Below are 20,410 nucleotides of genomic sequence, written 5' to 3' on the forward strand. Positions count from 1 at the left end.
CCAGGTGCTTTATAGGAGTAGATGATAAAAAGTCACCTTTTTCTAAAGCTCTACATGAACGGCAACTTTTTTAAGACCCTTTATTGAATTTATTACAATATTTCTTCTCATTTTTATGTTTTGGTCTTTTGACCCTGAGGCATGTAGGATCTTAGCTACATGCTAAGGCTGGATGGCATCATCGACTCGATGGACACGAGTTTGAGTAAACTCCCAGAGTTGGTGATAGACAGGGAGGCCTGGCGTGCTGCGATTCATGGGGTCGCAAAGAGTTGGACACTACTGAGTGACTGAACTGAACTGAACTGAAGGTGTAGCTAAGAACTCTCAATCCCTCCATTGGAAGTCAGAAGTCTTAACCACTGGAACACCCAGGAAGTACCTACCTAAATGGCATTTTTTTTGTTGGTTGTTAAATTGTTACAAAGCCTTAATCCAGAATGGTGGTTCAAAATTTAGCTGAGTATATTCAATACCCTTTAAACTTTAAAAATAGGATTGCTAGGCTTCACTTGATTTTGTTTCATAGATTGTATGGTGCTGGCAAGTCTGGGAATCAGGGAAATAGCAGTCCTTAAAGTTCAGCCAAATTTAAAGCTACTCCACCCACCATTTCCTCAAATGGGACAGGACATGTTAATGGAAATAACCTGTTGGTTTTTAACATCTGCGTACCAGTGCCTTTTACCAGTCTTTTGAAATAATTAATTAGAAGGCACTGAAGAACTTTACCGAACGGATTCTGTTGTAATCAGGCATAACTCAATAAACTATTTCAGAATAGGAATCAATTGCGTGGCCTGCGTGCTTTCCAACCGCTGGCTCTTGCTTTTCTTTCGCAAGAGAAAATTGCAACAAGTCTTCACAGGAGGCTTTTTGTGGTTGTATCTATATTTCTTTCTAAGTTGGTTCTCCTAATGGTTTTGATAATGGACCTTATTTGGCTGGCAGTACAACATGAAACTTCTCATTGGGTATTTTCAAGACTGTCACGGGGAATCAGCTGCCAGTTTACTGCAATGTGGAATGCTGCACGAGATTCTGGGATCCGACTCAAAATGCTAATTTCAAAGGTCGAGTGAAGCTGTGGCTCACGTTTTCGTGTGCCTGCGCTCTCTGCAGGCAGAACAAAGACCCGGCCCGAGGAGGCAAAGGCAGAAACCCATCTCAAATCTTTTTCCTCAGATAATTTTGGAATCATGCCTGAAATGCCGGAGAACATGGAACAGGTAAGAGTGAGCTATTCAAGAAAAGCAGTCTGTTATAGAGTTTCTTTACAAGAATCCCAGTGAACGTCTGGGAACGTAAAAGCCGAAAAGGGAGTGTTTTTTTTTTTTTTTAAGTGTCATTCATTTCTTTAAGATTTATAACTTTGGGACTTGGAATAATTAAACAGCTTTAATTATTGACCCTGTACGGAGAGCTCAGCTAAGTCTCAATTGAAAAAAATAACCCAAAACAGCAGTTTCACTTAACCAGATTAAAATGCATTAATGTAGGTGAAGGTTCTATAGAAATAATGCTTTTATCTATAGTTGGGTGCTCCAGGCTTTCTTTGTCTTGGCAAGCAATGAACCTGCTAACCTAACTTTTATCTCTAGATTGCTCTATTTAAATTTATAGACTTAGCCACCACAGGAACTTGGATATTGTCTGTATAACAATGGCGTTTTCATTCATGTAGAAACTTCCATTTTTAAAAAGGATGATTAAAACCCAAGTACGAAGATGTGCCCCTAGACCCATACCCAAGTTTTATCTGGCAAATATTAAACCAGATCCTCAAATGTAGGCAAGTAAACTTTTTGTTCCTCACTCCAGATAAGGCTGCTCTGAAAATCAAAATGCTAATTGTATATGCAAGTCCTTAAATCGTCTTCAAGTAGGACAGAATTTTTTTTTTTCTGGAAAGATTAGATTGCATTACTGCTTCAACTAGAAACTTCACAAAAATTACTTTTAAAAAACGATCAAGAGGATCTTGAATCTGCTCCCCCAACACCCACACCATTTCTTTGTTGTTAGCAAATTATGCATGGTTTCCCTTTGGAGGGTTTCTCTCAAGGACTCTGAATAATGCTAAATTGATTAACAGCCTGGAGTAAAACAAAAATAGAAAAGTGTGAAGCCTCAGTCTCTCTTGTTGCAGTTCCAAAGAAACTTTACTCTTACAGTAACTAGGAAATGAGTTCTTGTTGGGGGTTGGGTAGGAAAGAAAGTCACCGGACTCAGACGTGGAAAAAATTTTTTTAAAGGCTGCTTAGTGTTGAGCTCTTAAGGTTAAACCAAAAAAGGTTTATGAAAATATGTTTTAGAAAGACCCAAGCAGTAATCACGTTTGTGGGCGACTTTAAAGGCTTTGGAATCCTGCGTGTCTGGACGAGAACAGTACAGATTTACGTTCAAATTTGGCAAAACCTATGCGTTCCATACTCGGGTTTTTTGCGAATAAATTTTACAAGCAACTTTTCGGGTTTGAACTGGAAATCAGTTGCAGTTGCCTACTAGGGCCGCTTCTGATGTCACTTGAAAAAAGCGTAATCCAGGTGGTGGAAGGTTCAGCATGACTCTCTTCTCCTAGTTCCTTTACTTTTCCTGGTGCTGGAGGTTCGCCTAGCGCAGCTTGACGCTGCAACCTGTAAGGCGGTGCTTCTCAAAGGCTGATCTTGACTCGGGTTAGTTGACTAGAATGCAGAGTCCCAGTTATTGTTGTTTAGTCGCAAAGTTGTGTCAGACCGCGACCCCATGGACTGTAGCCCGCAGGCTCCTACAATAACTCATTCACCAATTACTGATAAAAGTCCGAAAATCCTTGTTCTGAAGGGGCAGCCAAATAATTCGTCCCCCAGCCTCCTAGGTGTTTTTATTTTTAACTAGTTAAGAGTTTGACACGTTCGGAATTTCACGCGTACTACTTTCTGGCATGCCAGAAAGAGAAATGTGTTCTTTTAAGTGTTAACGACGCCGATATCAACACTTTTGTTTTTATTCCAGTCTCTCTCTCAATCTCTCAAGAAAAACTTTTAATGCTCTATAGTTACAGAACGTTGTGTAGTCTCCTCTCCCCGCTTCACCCCTCCCACCAAGACTTGAAAGTGTTTCATCCGGCTTTATGGGTTTCCCTTGTAGCTCAGTTGGTAAAGAATCCGTCCACAATGCAGGAGACCCCCGTTCGATTCCTGGGTTGGGAAGATCCCCTGGGGAAGAAAAAGGCAAACCACTCCAGTATTCTTGCCTAGAGAACCCCATGGACTGTACACTGCCAGGCTCCTCTGTCCATGGAATCGCAAGAGTCGGACACGACTTAGCGAGTACACCACCACCACCTCTATCCCGCTTTAGGTATCACGTGCTCAGTTGATTCTTAGACACCGCACATAGTCTGGGCGATCCAATTCACTCCTTACATAGTCGAGAAGGAAGAACACACAAAATATTCTTGACCCCCGCCCCCCATGTCCCCCTCCGGCCCCAAAACAAAACTCGTATTCCCAGTTTAAGACCAGGGCCTTTGTTTCCTATATCCCTTTAAGAGTTGGCGCGTGGGCTGGGAGCGTCCCGAGCGCGTCCGCCCCCTTTCAGGGGCGTCGGCGGAGCGTGGCCAATTAGGAAGCGCGGTCTTGGCGGCGGAAGCCGGAAGCGGTGAAAGGGGGCTGGCCCGGACCTAGGGTAGGCGGGCCCAGGGGAGGTTGGAGCTGCGGCCCGCCGCGATCCCGGGCTGAAGGAAGTGGCGGTCGCTGCGGCGGCTGCGGCGACGACAGCGCAAAGACGGCGGGCATGGTGGGCCGGGAGAAAGAGCTCTCTATCCACTTTGTTCCCGGGGACTGCCGGTTGGTGGAGGTGAGGGAGTTGGCCCGGGTCTTGCGGGGTGGGGAGACGTCTCGTGGTAACCGAGTGCGCAGAGCGGGAAGAGTCTGGTGGCGGGGGCTCGAGTGGTTTTCCAGACGCATCCTCCCAGAGTCGGAGGCCCCAGGAGACGAGGGCGGCGCCGCCGAGTTTGTTTACCTCGGTGCACACTCTTCTGTGTTTTGTTTATCAGCCCCTGCGACAGGAAGTGATTAGGTCGGGTTTCACTTTCGAGCCTCCCGTGTCTCCTCTCAGGAACGAAGAGGGGTTTTCTGAGCTGTTTTGACTTTCTAAATTTCGTTTTCATCCTTTGTTCATCTTTTTTGATCTTAACTGTTCGTATCTCTGAGAAAAGAGGGGCCAGTGGCTTTTCAGAAGTAGTAAGAGGATTGGAAATAAGTTTATGCATGGCACTGTTGTGAACTTTATATGCATTATTTATTTTAGTCCTCATAATTATAAGGTACTGGTTTTGTTCCATTTTACAGATATTTAAATGAGACTAAGAGAGCAGATCTTTGATCCAACTTCATTCAGTAAGATTGCAGATTCAAATACAATCTCTTTGACTGTCTCAGGCTTTGAACCACTCCAGAGATTGCATAAACTAAACCTCCTCCATAAATCCCGATCTCTATTGCATTCCAGGCCCCTCAGTATTCCCGTCAGTCCATAGGGTATATATCTAGTACTGGGGATAAGAAGAATGTTCATGCCGAGATCAGTATATCTCAAGGATATAAGAGAAGGTGTAAGTGATGGCTATTTTTGAGAATGCAAAATTTTTACACCTTCAAAATATAGCATATTTAGTGTTTTCAAGTCATTTTGGAGTTTGGGGAGTAAAGTTAGGATGGATGGGCTGTTTGATCCTCTGTTTTGCTCCTGTGTACCCCACACAATGCTGAGTCCCTAAAATTGTATATTGCTTATATATGTGAACTGTGTATGCATTTGTGTGTGTGTATAAAGCTTAATTAGTTTTAACAGTGAGTTCAGTAAACAAATAAAAATGCGTTTTCATTCGTTCAAATTGCACAACCAAAAGCTTGACACGTATTTGCTTCTCTCAAAAGCTGTAGAGTTAAAACTCCCTAGTGGGACTGTGTTATAGTTTGTTAGAGAAATAAACTGTGGTGGTTCCTGTTCGTATTACTGGCCGTGGGGTACAATACGGTGACAGTGGAAGTTTAGACTAGTGTGACCTAGGTATTTTAAAAAGTTTCTCAAAGTCCAGGAGTGTCTAGTCAAAGATCTGTCTCTAGGGGAATGTTGTGAGAATCAAATAAATCAATGTGAAACTTTGCCAGATTGAAGAGGTTCTGAAAATAGCGAAGTATAGTTATATTTACCACTAAAACTTAAGATCCTACTTTAATATTTGTGATATTTCACTCTTGACTTTCTCTAGAACATTTTTAGTAGACGTTAATCCAAGTGTGCTAAAGTAGAAACCACTGTCCCAGAGTACTGTTTTGGACCATTTTGGAGGAGCCTTTTATTGTCCTGTACCTTAGAATTTGCTATTATTTGATTTGATGGCATAATAAGAACTATGACTCTTCATTTATTTATATGTACTTACTTTTTCAAACATTTTTTTTGTGTGTGTGTGTATAAATCTGGTCACCTGGTGTTACTGAATTCTGTAAATTGTGAGTTGATAGGAGAAGAGGCAGATGCAAATTAAAGTCATTGTTTAATATACTTGACTCATAAGAATAAAAATTGAGAAATAGAGTTTTCAGGAAGACAGAATATCTTCAGGTCTTAATTATGCTTTGGTTTAACTATGCATCTTTTTGTTCCTCCATTTAGTGTTCCTTGAGGTGTTTGGACATTCCTGTGTTTGGCAGAAGTAAAGTAATTTATAGAGTAATGAGCCGAAATTATTTTTAGAGGAATGTTTCTCTGGTTTTAAAAGAATCAAAACTGTGCTTTAAGATGCTTCAGGTGGAGTTCTGTTTATAGAGACTCAAAAATAGAGATATTTTTGTTTGACTTCTATTAATTTCAGAGTGATGTGTATTTTATTTGCCAACCAGCAAAAAACTCGCAATCAGAATGAAAACTTTTTGTTTTGGCTTCTATACTGTGACAGAACATGCTTATTGATTCTCTAAAGAGAACTGTATGAAAAGAAGAAAAGTTAGTTTAAACAAACTTCTTTCAGTGTATTCAGGTATCTTCTGTGGGAAGGGTAATATGGAAAATGTTAGAATTGTAGGATTGTAAAGCTATAAGAGCCTTAATCATCTGTCCAAATGCATCCTTTTACCAGCGAGTTACATTAGTAGAGTTGAGTAACTTCTTAATGCTACAGTTTGTGGCAGAGGAGATAAAATTTAGTCATCAAGAAACCAAGTATAAGTTCAAAGGATTGAGACAAAATTCAGCATGCATTTGACTAGACGATAGATAGAAGCAAAAGGACACACATTCTGTCTCCGACCTTTTTTCTCTTACTGTGGGCAAAACCTGTAACATATTTAGATTTAAGGTTCCTTGCTTTGGAAAACTCTCAAGTGAGAGTTTTCAAGAAGAGGATTGTGCAGAATCTCTTGTTTCAGAAAATGCTTGTACTTCAGATCTCTGCTCTTTTAATATAGAAAATTACTGCACACTGACATCTGACCACTAGATAACATGGGCTGTTTTCTTCCAGAGAGCTTACAAATCATCCCAGGCTGTACAGGGTTTGTATCTTCTCCGCGCAACCACCCATACTTTTTTAAAGTGAAGAATATTATATGCCTTAAAGATCCTCGCTGCGTTTGTAACATAATACTATATTTCATCAAATCTAGATGCTCTCAATTATAAGAATATCTGGACTCTTATTTTAAGATGCACTGAAAAGCCAAAAAGACTGCCAAACCATAACACATTTGTAAGATGCATCTTTATTTCCTTCATTGAACAGATGATAAATGAAGAAAAAATGTGCCTCACTCACCAGTGAAGTACACAGAGATCTTATTTTACTGTTCAGTAATTTTGTGGTTCCTACAAGCATGGTGTTTGGTCTTTGACTTCTTTTTCTAGTTTTCCTTTTTAAGGAGAAAAGGGTAACGAGGTTGTTGCTTCTCGAAGGGTAGATGGCAGTTTTTTTTTTATTTGTTTTGAGTCAGAGCTATCTTTAGGAAGTTCTTGGATGTTCCTGGAATTCTCAAGTTCGGTTTCCAAATCACCAGCACCACCTGGAAACTTGTTAGAAATGCCAATTATCAGGCCTAGTTCCAAATCTACTGGATCCGAAAGCCTTCCAGTTGATTCCTGTCCTAGGCGAGTAAAGCCTGTGAACCACTGATCCAAGAACCACTGTCTATTCCTTTCTTTCTTTAGAGTGATGTGAGAAACTCAGAGGAAACCAACTCATAGGCCTTTTATAGTATTTTCCCAGGGATCTTTATGGTATTTATCCTGTGCAAATTATTTTCTGATTGTATCTCTACTAGACCTGGCCTGTTTTAACCTCTTTAACAATTGCAGTCATTGCAGGGCTGTTTTCTTGCCAAAAATTCAAAGAAAATATTTTGCTGGCTGAAATCTTTATTTGCATAGATTGTTTGACTTAGAGCCAAGTTTTGCAAGGGAGAGCCTAGATTAATTTTTCTTAAGCTTCTAAAACACCTTCAAATGGGGTGAATTAAGGAAGAAATATCTTTAAAAACTTACCTTTATTCTGTTTCTGTCAGCCCTTTCATTTCTGGTTTTTCCTTTGATAGACATACTTGATTTAGGTGGCCTTTTTTTTTTTTTTTTTTTTCTTTCTTAATCCGTTCAATTAGCTGTCTTAAGGGCTAGGGGAAAAAGATCTTTGGTTATTGTGTGTATATTTAAGGTTTTTGACAGCTCAGAATTAGGTGACTAAACCAACATTTCAAATGTAAAAGGCTCCAAGTTGATAGACTAATAAAAATTGTTTTTTGTTTTGAATAGTGTTTTCTTAATTCAAATATCTGTGAGAATATTTGGCGTTAATCTATCTTGGGAAGAAGGGAAATTTCTATGTAGAGATAATCGGAATTGTTTCCTAAATAGTAGTTCTTTTTTAAATTTTAGTGTGTGAGCAATTTTTCCTTTTTCACAATAGTGACATAGATGAGTTTAAAATATTTATTTTTTTCTTATTCTCTACTTATGTTTTATTAGTTTTAACTGGTCTAAATAGGTAAATTTAGAGTCAGTGTAGGAATATTTACCAGTTTAGTTAAACTTAGAATGTTAGTTCTATAAGGACCAAATTTATTTTTCTTCCACGTAAATTTCTATGAAATATGAAATTCTCTAATTTGGACATATCACAGTATGATAAAGTCAATGAGGTTTAAAAGGAAACTTGAGATTAAAAATTGAAGAGCAAAACTGTCGGTTTGGAAACATGTTAGCAGAATATAACCCTAATGTTTGATCAGGGCAGAAATAAGTAAGCTTTAAACTGCATTTTTATAAATGGAAGAACATAAAGTTGGTGTTTATTACTACTTTGGACATCATTGATCCTAAAAATAAGTTTTTCCATTATTACTGTTAGGAAATCTAAATCTGTTTGACTAGGTGATTCGTTGCTGTATCATCTTAGGTTCTTTTTCTTGGGAAGCATTATTAAAACTTTCTCTTAAGTGACATACTTATTGAGGCAGTTTGATTGATCTTTGTTCTAACTTAAGACTTATACATATGGGACATGAAGCAGATAACTCAGACTTGAAATGTTTAGTGAATGAAGATGGCTAATTTTGTTGAAAGGCTATTTTCAAATTAATTAATTCTTTTCTCCTCTTTCACATTTTAGGAGGAAGTTAACATCCCCAACAGGCGGGTTCTCATTACTGGTGCCACTGGGCTTCTTGGCAGAGCTGTGTACAAAGAATTTCAGCAGAATAATTGGCATGCCGTTGGCTGTGGTTTTAGAAGAGCAAGACCAAAATTTGAGCAGGTCAATCTCTTGGATTCTAATGCAGTTCATCACATCATTTATGACTTTCAGGTATGGTTTTTTTTTTAACGCATAAGTCAACTATTAAGGGGCTTCCCTGGTAGCTCAGCTGGTAAGCAAGAAACTATTAAGAATTGTCTCAGTTCAGTCACTCAGTCATGTCTGACGCTTTGCGACCCCATGGACTGCAGCATGCAAGGCTTCCCTGTCCATCAGCAACTCCCAGAGCCTACTCAGACTCATGTCCATTGAGTCGGTGATGCCATCCAACCGTCTTATCCTCTGTCCTCCCCTTCTCCTTCTTTCAATCTTTCCCAGCATCAGGGTCTTTTCCAATGAGTCAGCTCTTCGCATCAGGTGGCCAAAGTACTGGAGTTTCAGCTTCAGCATCAGTCCTTCCAATGAACTTCAGGACTGATTTCCTTTAGGATGGACTAGTTTAATCTTGCAGTCCGAGGGACTCTCAAGAGTCTTCTCCAACACCACAGTTCAAAAGCATTAATTCTTCGGTGCTCAACTTTCTTTATGGTCCAGCTCTCACATCCGTATGTGACTACTAGGAAAACCATAGCCTTGACTAGATGGACCTTTGTTGGCAAAGCAGTGTCTATGCTTTTCAGTATGCTGTCTAGGTTGTTCATAGTGTTTCTTCCAAGGAGCAAGCGTCTTTTAATTTCATGGCTGCAGTCACCATCTGCAGTGATTCTGTCTGGGTGATATAAAAACTGTTGTTCTCAAGGAAGTTATAGTACTTAAGCTTTTAACCTATTAAGCAACAATGGTATACAGTGCACATTTTTTTTTTTTTTGAGGGGATCAAAAAGTATGTCATCCTTAAAAAATTAGGTTGAGATACAAATTAACAAAAGGCAGAAAATGAAGCATTTTGTAAAAAGCTTCTGTTTGTGAATTACTCTTCTAAGAACCGCTTTCTATGCAAATCCTTTTCTTGTTTTGAGGGTAAAAATATTTGCCTTTTTTTTTTCCTTCTTTATTTTTTTTACCTGGAGGATAATTGCTTTACAGAGTTGTGTTGGTTTCTGCGGTAAAACTACACAAATCAGCCGTGTGTGTGTGTGTGTGTGTCTGTCCCCTTGAGCCACCAACCCCATTTCTACTTCTTAAGGCTGTCACGGAGCAGTACTCCCTATGTTACATAGCAGCTTCTCATTAGCTAGCTATTTTACACATGATGGTATATCTGTCATTGCTACTCTCGATTTTGTCCCACCCTCTCCTTCCGCTGCATATCCTTTTGAAAATAGTATCTGTTAACCTTACGTTACTGCAAAACAGATGTTCTCATATCTGTTTTTGTTGTTTAGTTGCCGACTTAGTGACCCCCATTGCCTACAGCACATCTGAAGGACAGGTTTCCCTGTCCTACACTCTCTCCCAGAATTGGCTCAAACTCATGTCCATTGAGTCGGTGATACTATCCAACCATCTCATTCTCTGTTGCCCCTTCTCCTCCTGCCTTCAATCTTTCCCAGGATCAGGGTCTTTTCCAGTGAGTCGGCTGTTTGCATTAGGTGGCCAGAATATTGGAGCTTCAGCTTCAGCATCAGTCCTTTTACTGTCTATTCAAGGTTGACTTCCTTTAGCATTGACTGGTTTGATCTCCTTGCAGTCCAAGGGACTCATTTCCATTTTAGAGATCACAAAGGCTCAGAGAGGTTAAACAACTCGTTGGCCGTGGTTACAGAAAAGTTACAGAAAGAATTAGGTTCTGTTACAACTCTGAGTAAGAGGTGAAATCAGGAATTCAGGTTCTTTCTAAAAATATGACTCAAAGAACATTACATCAGAATCACTTGGAAAACTTGTTCTTATGTCTCACTCCCAGAGATTTTCATTCAGTAAGCCTGTGGTAGAGCCTAGGACTGCACATTTTAAGAACCATCCCAGCTTATGCACATGTCAGTTTGAAAGCAACTTTCAGGTCATGCTTCTTCAAGCAATTTCTGAGAAGGAGGAAGTTTCGTGTGTGGGTACATGAGCCCTTCCGATCACTGGTCTTCCCAAATCTTAACTCTGACTCAGCTCCTCTGGGAAGTAGATGCCCGGTCTCTACCAAGGACCTTCACGTCATACGGTATTGAAACGGTCTCTTTACATACCCATTTTTTCCATTAGATTGTGAAATCCTTGATCTTCACACACTGCTTAGCATATAGGTGGCATACTTAAATACTTAACTGGCAATATAGTTTTTATGGATGCTTAATTTTCTTTAAATGATGGATTTAAGAGATTAGAATTTATGAATTTAATTTGCAATTGCTATTCCTCTCCCTTTCCCACAGACTTAACTGTTTAGGTCATGTGAATGACATAGATGATTGCCCTTTTCTCCCGCTCAGATGAGGGGATGAAGCTTATTTTGGTTTAGAAGCCTGGTTGTTGCCCCAGAGTTTTGTCTGATTTTGCCTGGGGATTGCTCGATTGCTCTTCCTTTCTCAGGGCCTACATATATTTTTAAGGAAGTTTGAACGTTGAAAAAGGGAAGTGTGACAAAACCACATTAAAAATTAGAATGATTCTTTAGTTGAAGGAATGTTTTAATAAACATTTTTCTATGAATTAATTTGCTGTTGGAAGGCTATAGTTCTTCTGTTTTTATTCCTTTTTGGGCTAAAAACACATCAATGCTTAACTTCTAGCCTCACGTCATCGTACATTGTGCAGCAGAGAGAAGGCCAGATGTTGTAGAAAATCACCCAGATGCTGCTTCTCAACTTAACGTGAATGCTTCTGGGAATTTAGCTAAGGAAGCAGGTAATGACAACTTTATAAAATCTTCATAAAAATTAAGTGATTGCTGTGTGTGCAAATATTAAACTTCTTTAGATGGCTTATAAGAAATTTGTTATACTTTTAATGAATAAGCTGTTACAAATTCCAGTAAAGCGTCAGGTTGTGTAGTAATTTAATAGATTGTTTTCTCTCTTTTTTTTTTTGTAGCTGCAATTGGAGCATTTCTAATCTACATTAGCTCTGATTATGTTTTTGATGGAACAAACCCACCTTATAGAGAGGAAGACATACCAAATCCCCTAAATCTATATGGCAAAACAAAATTAGAAGGAGAAAAGGCTGTCCTGGAGAACAATTTAGGTAAGACACGTCTCTTTAGTTAGCTCCCTGACTCTTTTTGAGGATTCCTTTTTTGTTTAAGATTTGTGTGTATGTGTGTCTGTATCTTAATTTTTAAAATATTTATTTAGTTATTTTTCTTTATTTGGCTGTGCTGGGTCTTAGTTATGATGTATGGTCTTAGTTGCTCTGTGGCATGTGGGATCTTAGCTCTTGGACCTGGGATTGAACCCGCATCTCCTGCAGTGGAAGGCGGATTCTTAACCACTGGACCACCAGTGAAGTTCCTGTTTTGTTTTGTTTTGTCTTTTTTAATTAGTCAGGGAACATAAATCCATTGGAGAAAAACTAGGGAATGTAGTTAACAAGAAAAACAAGAGTTTTTGAAATCCAAAAGAATTTATGAATCCTTTCAGACCATTTCCAGTATCAGTGTGTACATCAATACCATTATAGATAGAAAATAAATCAGGTTTTTGTAATCGTTCAAAAAAAAAAAGATCAGTATCATTTTTCTTAGATTGCAGTATTCTGTCATTTGTATGGTCTTTCTTTTTTCCTGTGTTTGTATATCCACAGTCATTTGTATGGTTTTTCTTTTTTCCTATGTGTTTGTATATATATACACACACATTAATGTGTTAATTATTAAAAAAACCTCCTTAAAAGTTTTTTTTTAAAAATCTAAAGCTGTAGAGTTCTCTTACAGTGCTTCCTCAGGGAAGCAGTAAGTGTAGTTGTGAAAGTATTTTTTGTGGATTTCTAAACATATGTGCATATTGTTTTATAACCTGATTTTTCTCCCCCCACATACATGCATTTCATTTCTTATGGAGCCATCTCTAGGATACCTTTTTCATATCAATTTGGCTGCATAATATCTGATTTAATGATCCTTTGCACTGAAACTACTGCCTTAGACTGTACTACATCCTTGAGAAACATCCCCTACTATTCATACCATATTAACACCTATCATTTATTATTATTATTATTATTATAAATTATACTTTGGAAATTGTCTTTGAATATATATTAGCGTACAGCTGAGCCTTGTACTGCTCCGGGATTAGTGTTGCCAACCCCTGTGTAGTCGGAAATCCATGTGTAACTTTAGACTCTCCAGAAACTTAATTGCTCACAGCCTACTCTTGACAGAGGGGCTTCCCTGGTGGCTCAGTGGTAAAGAACCCTCCTGCCAAAACAGGAGATGCAGGTTCGATCCCTGGGTCAGGAAGATCCCTGGGAGTAGGAACTGTCAACCCATTCCAGCATTCTTGCCTGGGAAATCCCGTGGATGGAGGAACCTGGTGGGCTACAGTCCATGGGGTCGCAAAAAAGTCAGACACAACTTAGCAACTAAACAGCAGCTCTTGTGCCAAGCCTTACTAAAACATAAAGAGTTAATTTACACATATTTTGTGTTACGTGTATTATATACTATTCCTAAAGTAATCTTGAGAGAAGAAAACATTAAGAAAATCATAAGAGAAATTACATATAGTATTATATCAACACTGTAAGTTTACCTCATTTGTTTACAAGATGAATTGTCAGTAACTACATTAGTGTTGTTTTATATGGTACAAAACACTATACGTGTCATGTATTACTAAGACTACACATCAAAAATGAAGATAGTCTGAGAAGAAATTTCTATTTATTTACAGATATGATTCAGGAGTCAGTAAGGAAGAAGCCATAAGTGGTAGCCAGTGTAATCAGTAACGATTGCTTCATGGTAGCCTCGCCTATACACTAGTGAATGAATCATTATAAAACTATTGGCATTGGTATTGCAGTCATTCATAATATAGCTTAATACTGTTAATTTTCTTTTTAAAAACCACTTACCTGTGATGATAGATTGATATGGAGTTTTTCTAGTTACAAGAGAGACAAGGCGTACTGTATGGTAATGTAACTCTTTGAAAACGAAGTTATGAAACATTAAGAAAGCACATTAACCTTATATTAAATATCACTCACCTTATGCCTATGTAAGGATAGGCTTTCCACTTCAGTACATCTTATACATGATATTCTGCATGAAAAAAGTTGCATGTAAGTGGAACCACACTGTTCAGACCTGTGTTATTCAGAAGTCATCTGCCCAGCTCTTTAGTAAGTTAATTGAAAATAGTTTTCATTGACTTTCAATTACTGTAAATTAGTCTGTTAAAACTCCTCAGTATTGACCAACATAAAATACCTCATAATTCCTTAGTCAGTGTTTTCAAGGACTATGTGGTGAACACTCATATACCCTTTATACATATTTCACCAGTTGTTAATATTTTGCCACGTTTTACATGTACACTATATTTTCCTGAACTCATTGAATTTGAGCCCAAAATACTTCACCATGTATCTTCAACAAGGATGTTCTTCACATAATTACAAGTGCAGTTATATTACACCTAGGAAATTTAGCATTAATGCAATACACAATCTATGTAGGAATTTTGTCCCCAAAATGTCCATTATTGCATTTTTTTAATCTAGGAATAATCAGGGACTAGGAATAACTTCTTATTCCTTATAGGAATCTAGGAATAACTTGTTGAAATTGTCATGATCAGTTTTATTTTTAATGGCCACAATAATGAAGAAATTATATAATTATAAAAATACCCCACATGAGAGACATTTAAAAATATTCCAGCTCACATTTGTTTAAATAGGTGAGCTGTGTCATTCTGGTATATTTCATGTTTTCTGTGATAATGTATCTTGAATCCACACACTCTGATCTTACAGCAAGACTTAAGAACCAGTGTGCTTTGAAATATTATCTGCTTTTATTACTTTCTAGGAGCTGCCGTTTTGAGAATTCCTGTTCTGTACGGAGACGTTGAGAGGCTTGAGGAGAGTGCCGTGACTGTTATGTTTGATAAAGTGCAGTTCAGCAACAAGTCCGCCAACATGGACCACTGGCAACAGCGGTTCCCCACCCACGTCAAAGACGTGGCCACCGTGTGCCGTCAGCTAGCAGAGAAGAGGATGCTGGTGAGAACCAAAGTGCTTTTTTCAAAATTTACAAGGACACCAAGCAAAAGTAGTTGGATAGTAGCTGTATTTGTGAATAATAAAAACTTTATGCTGTTATATTTGATTTTATTTCTCAAATACTATAGACTCCATTTGTCATTGTCTTACTGCAAGATAACTGAAAACTTGTATTTTCTTTGCCTGATGTCTTGTAAGAAGCCTGTCTTAAGTAATGTCTATTTAAGATCTAGGTAGTGGCACAGAAGAGCCTTAATCATTTCAGCCACTGTAAGAATAAGTTATAATTATTCTTTTAGATATTTGAACAATAGTTCATTTTAAGTATTTGAAAAAGAGCTAAATAGAATATTTACAGAAAGAAAATTTAGAGACTGAGTTATTTTAGAATATTTATAGTAGCATGACTGGTTTTTTTAATGCATCAAAATTTATATATTTTTTAAAAATACATACCATGACAATATTTAAAGCTGTTATGATTAACTAACTCATCCTGAAAAATGGTTCTGTTAAGTTTTGGTGTTAGCTTCTTAGGATAATTGAAAATGCTAGTTGAATTGGTCTGTGTTTCATAAAAATCTGTAATCATTTTAGGATTTCCACTAAATAAAATCAGAGCCACTAACAATTTATTTTTAAAAAAATCCTTACGGCTAAATTCTAGAAACTGATATTCCATTTTTAACTGGGGAGATTTATAGGAATTTGATTTTAGATATCTTGTGTAGAGCATTCCAGAAAGGTATAATACATCATATTTCCTGGACCTGTTTAAGTTAGTTGTCTTGTCACAGTTGCTGTTTCACTCCACTCAGAAAGTTTGAAACCAGTTTGAACTATTTGTGTCCTTATCAGGATCCATCAATTAAGGGAACCTTTCACTGGTCTGGAAACGAACAGATGACTAAGTATGAAATGGCGTGTGCAATTGCAGACGCCTTCAACCTCCCCAGCAGCCACTTAAGACCGGTAAGTACATGGCGTTTAGAACCTTACTTGGGAATTCCCTGGCAGTCCAGTGGTTGGGACGTGGCACTTTTACCACTGAGGCCAATTCAATCCTCGATCAGGTACCTAAGATCCTTCAAGCTGTACTTGGCCAAAACAGACAGACAAACAAGTAGCGTTCTTACTTCTTGGAAGTCCAGGTCCATCACTGTTGTGTTCTATGGATAACATTTTTTTGTTGTTTAAAAGTATTGGATAAGTTTTATTTTCCAGCACTAATCAAAGCGAACTTTGCTTGTATGTTGGCAGTTTCTATTGTTAATTTTCTCTAAATTGCCAGGTAAAAAGGAGCCCATGTGTATTGGTGAAGTTTATAGAAAAAGTGTTTTCTTGATTGCGGCAGATGTTTTATTTATTTTTCTAGGAATCAAATCATATTTCTTGCACTGAGGGCAAAAGGAAATAGGGAATGTAAAACCTCATCATGGGGCTTCTCATTTATTTTTGACTTTGTGTGTTTATTTTAAAGATAACTGACAGCCCTGTCGTAGGAGCACAACGTCCGAGAAATGCTCAGCTTGATTGCTCCAAATTGGAGACCTTGGGCATTGGCCAGCGAACACCATTCCGAATTGGAATCAAAGAGTCACTCTGGCCTTTCCTCATTGACAAGAGATGGAGACAGACGGTCTTTCATTAGTGTATGGGTGGTGGTGGTGTTTTTTTAAAACGAGAAGTCAAGAAGTCATGGCACTTTTTAAAGAAAAGAGGAAATAGTTTTGTATGAGTGCTCTTCAGTTGTGATTCATGATCTTTCAGGTAAATGATGCTCTTGCACTAGTGAATTGTCTGGGGAAACTTAAGGGCAGTAATACCTTGTTTGAAGTAATGATTTTCTCATTTTGTTCTGCCTCAATTTGCTGTGTGAATATAGTAAATTATGATTTTCAAGTATTTGGGAGCCAGGATGAAACACATCTGCTGTAGACTTTTTTTGGGGGAGGGGGAAGAAATGCATTGTTCATTCCTATAAATAACCTCTACATTTTCAGGACTTTTACAACTGTGTATCCTTTTATGTTTTAAATTGTGTTAAATAGCATACAAATCATTGGTGTTCATTGTTTGCTTTGCTTGAGCTCAGATCAAAATGTTTGAAGAAAGAAACTTTATTTTTGCAACCTAAGTGCAGTTTTTATGCTTGAGATATTTCAACATGTTATGTATATTGGAACTCCTGCAGCTTGATACCTCCTGCTTTTGTAGCAGTGAACGGTGAATGTTTGAGAGAGAGAGACTGTGTGTATGTGTATGTATTTTTTAAATATATATGAAACTGTCCTTTTCACTCCATGTCACTAAGTGATATTTCATATGTGCGGTTATACTAACAGTAATGGGCCTTGTAAGTCTTGACCATTCATGAATAATAATAAATACGTACTACTGGCATGGTAATGCTTCGTTTTCTCGTATTTACTTCTCTTTTTTGAAATGTAAGGACTAAACTGTTTTGTTGCTATAATTTTTAAAATTTCCTTCTTACCATGTAAAACCACCTTCTTATCTGATGCAGAATATAGTTAATGTACATTAAAATACAAAGCACAGTAATAAAATGAGCCTTGGTGAATCTACCACGTGAAATCTAGAATGTTACAGACACTGTATTTACTTGTACCCACTGATTTTTCTTAATGAAAAGTAAATAGCTGTACTCTTGTAATATATTTACAAAGAATGTTCCTTCTGATGAATGCAGGGTATTTGAATGTGTTTTCTGTACCAAGTAATAGGTTACTTTGACTTCAACAGTATTTTTTGTCCTTAATAAGGAAGCAGAAAGAAAGAATAACAGGTGAGCCTTGGCTTCTATTCAGAGTTCAGTACAAATCTGGTTTTCAGATTTTCTGATTTCACTTGTGAAGTATTCTTTCCCTAGATTATAATCTTATTTCATTGGGCAAAAACTATTTCTAATTTACTTAGAATCTGGGGCTTAGAGGGGATCAGGTCTGGGTGATCTGGTTAAAGCCTCAGTTCCCAAACCATGTTATGTTTTATTAGGAACTAGGGAGAAGGCAGTGGCACCCCACTCCAGTACTCTTGCCTGGAAAATCCCATGGACGGAGGAGCCTGGTAGGCTACAGTCTATGAGGTCGCTAAGAGTTGGACATGACTGAGCGACTTCACTTTCACTTTTCACTTTCATGCATTGGAAAAGGAAATGGCAACCCACTCCAGTGTTCTTGCCTGGAGAATCCCAGGGATGGGGGAGCCTGGTGGGCTGCCGTCTATGGGGTCGCACAGAGTCGGACACGACTACAGTGACTTAGCAGCAGCAGCAGCAGCAGGGAAATTTTACTGCTACCTGAGTGCTATGCTGGACCCACTGAAATGGAATTTCTGAAACTGATGACCTGCTAATGTAGTTTTAAATGTTCTTTAGGTCCTTCTGAGGTAACCAGCCTGGGACTTGTATTTGGCAACTACTGAAGCATTCTGGATTTGTTTTTTTTCCTGAGTTACACTTTACTTCACATAGTACTCAATTCAGATTTTCACATTAAAAAAAAAATCTTCTCTAGCCAGACCTGATCCCCTTTAAACCCCAAGTTTTTCATCAGTGGAAGAAATCAATGTAGTTCAGATCTGGCATGTTACTCTCTGTATATGTTCATACTCTCAGCATCCCTTTTTTATTTAAATAGCAAAATACATATTTTACTACACTTAGTTTTTTTGTGTGTTGCTTTTTTCATTTAAAATACCTTGGGATTTATATAGTTAAAGAGAATGTCCTTTTTTTCCCCTATTCAGTTTGAAATTTCAGTCTCAGAAAAGTTGCCATAGTGCCACATAGAATGCCTGTAATTCTCGAACATATTCCCCAACTCTCAGCATTTAGCCATATTTTTCCTGTCATTTATTCTTTCTTTTCTTCTTTTTTTTTTTAACACATGCACACATGATACATGTGTTTTTTTCCTCGGCCATTTAAGAGTAAGTGGAGTCATGATGCCTAGTCACCTACTTAGGATCTAAACTTAAGTGTGTTTTTTAAAGGTAAGAATACATGTCCACGTAACTCTATAATAGAAGCATCGAAGTCAAGAAGATAACATCAATACGATGATCTCCTCTAATCCACAGACCCTATTCATATTTCATCAGTTGTCCTAGTGATGTCCTTTGTAAGTCTGTTCAATCCAGGATTACTCATGGCATTTCTTACTTGCTTTAGCTTCAGTCTGGAATAGTTGCTTAGTCTCTTTTTCTCTTTCATGAAGACTTGACCTTTTTGACATCTCTGCATAAAGAAACCAATGATTCACGTCGATGCCTCCAGTTCCAGTGTTGCTCCACAAGGTTTATTTAGCTTCTGTCTTCTCATAGGTACTTTCTTTGACAGTGAGAAACATAGCTCCCATTAATTTCAACATTTGCTCAAGTCATTTATAAGAGCCATTCTTGGATCACACCAGGTCCCCTCCTGTGCCCCTCACCACACAGGTCTCCGTGAGCCAGTTGAGTATCCCTGACCCCTAGGCCATGGCCCTGATGCCAGTGACCGTGTGGGCCACTGCACCTGGTGGAGGACGCCGTCCCAGCCCAAGAGCCACTATCAGCAGCCCCCACAATCCAGTGTGTGCCAGATTAGAGAGAAAGTGCCTGGTAGTCTTTTGTGGCTGCATTTATTCCCTTTTATCAGTGACTGAATCAGTTTCTTACTGATGTGCTTTTGAGTATGTGGTGTCTTTATAGTCGTGTGCCTTTTCTTTTTTATTGAAATGTATTTAATTTACAGTGTTGCTTGTCAGTCTGTGGTCTACAGCAGGGTCACTTAGTTGTTTGTGTGGAATGTTATAGCAGGCTTTCCCTAGTTTGTTACAGAACTCACAAAACATTACCTTTTGAAATGTAAACTGGACTTGGAGACTTCAAAACATTTTAATATGAGATGCTAAAACTTGGCTAGGAAGTGTCAAACATTTGGGCTTGTTGAAGAGCAGGAAATAGTTTCTTTTTCTTCTTACACTGTATCAGCCTCAGACTTTATGTGCTGAGTATGTAGTAAGTCATTGGATAGTTGAACGAATAATGAGGGTTATTGACTGCAGAACTCATCTTCTGTAGTTAGAATTTACATTGAAACCAGTGGACGAGGATAGTGCAAGTCACTCAGTTGTGTCCAACTCTTTGTGACCCCACGGACTATACAGTCTGTGGAATTCTCTGGGTCAGAATAACTGGAATGAATAGCCTTTCCCTTCTCTAGGGGGTCTTCCCAATCCAGGGATCAAACCCAGGTCTCCCGCATTGCAGGTGGATTCTTTACCAGCTGAGCCACAAGAGAAGCCCAAGAATACTGGAGTGGGTAGCCTGTCCCTTCTTCAGCAGATCTTCCCGACACAGGAATTGAACCGGGGTCTCTTGCATTACAGGTGGATTCTTTACCAACTGAGCTATCAAGGAAGCCCCCGGACAAGGATGGATGATTGAAAAAAAAAGAAAAAAAAACTGTTCTATATGAGCTAAGACCGCATGAGATGGCACCTTTGTCTA

General features: G+C 38.4%; 1 protein-coding gene across 2 annotated transcripts; it reads left to right on the forward strand.

The window, feature by feature from the left end:
• The first annotated feature begins 1,066 nt into the window (after window positions 1-1,066).
• MAT2B (methionine adenosyltransferase 2 non-catalytic beta subunit) lies at window positions 1,067-17,302 on the forward strand. Of its 2 annotated transcripts, none has more exons than XM_020901587.2 (7): window positions 1,067-1,229; window positions 8,645-8,839; window positions 11,452-11,566; window positions 11,753-11,905; window positions 14,700-14,893; window positions 15,752-15,865; window positions 16,374-17,302. In XM_020901587.2, the coding sequence occupies exons 1-7, from the start codon at window positions 1,200-1,202 to the stop codon at window positions 16,542-16,544; spliced, it is 972 nt and encodes a 323-aa protein (XP_020757246.1). In that variant the 5' UTR covers window positions 1,067-1,199; the 3' UTR covers window positions 16,545-17,302. The 2 variants fall into 2 exon arrangements, with proteins under 2 accessions (XP_020757246.1, XP_020757236.1); XM_020901577.2 differs by lacking the exon at window positions 1,067-1,229 and adding an exon at window positions 3,664-3,840.
• Window positions 17,303-20,410: the final 3,108 nt, after the last annotated feature.

The sequence above is a fragment of the Odocoileus virginianus genome, chromosome 3, assembly GCF_023699985.2.
Source record: "Odocoileus virginianus isolate 20LAN1187 ecotype Illinois chromosome 3, Ovbor_1.2, whole genome shotgun sequence".
Lineage (NCBI taxonomy): Eukaryota > Metazoa > Chordata > Mammalia > Artiodactyla > Cervidae > Odocoileus > Odocoileus virginianus.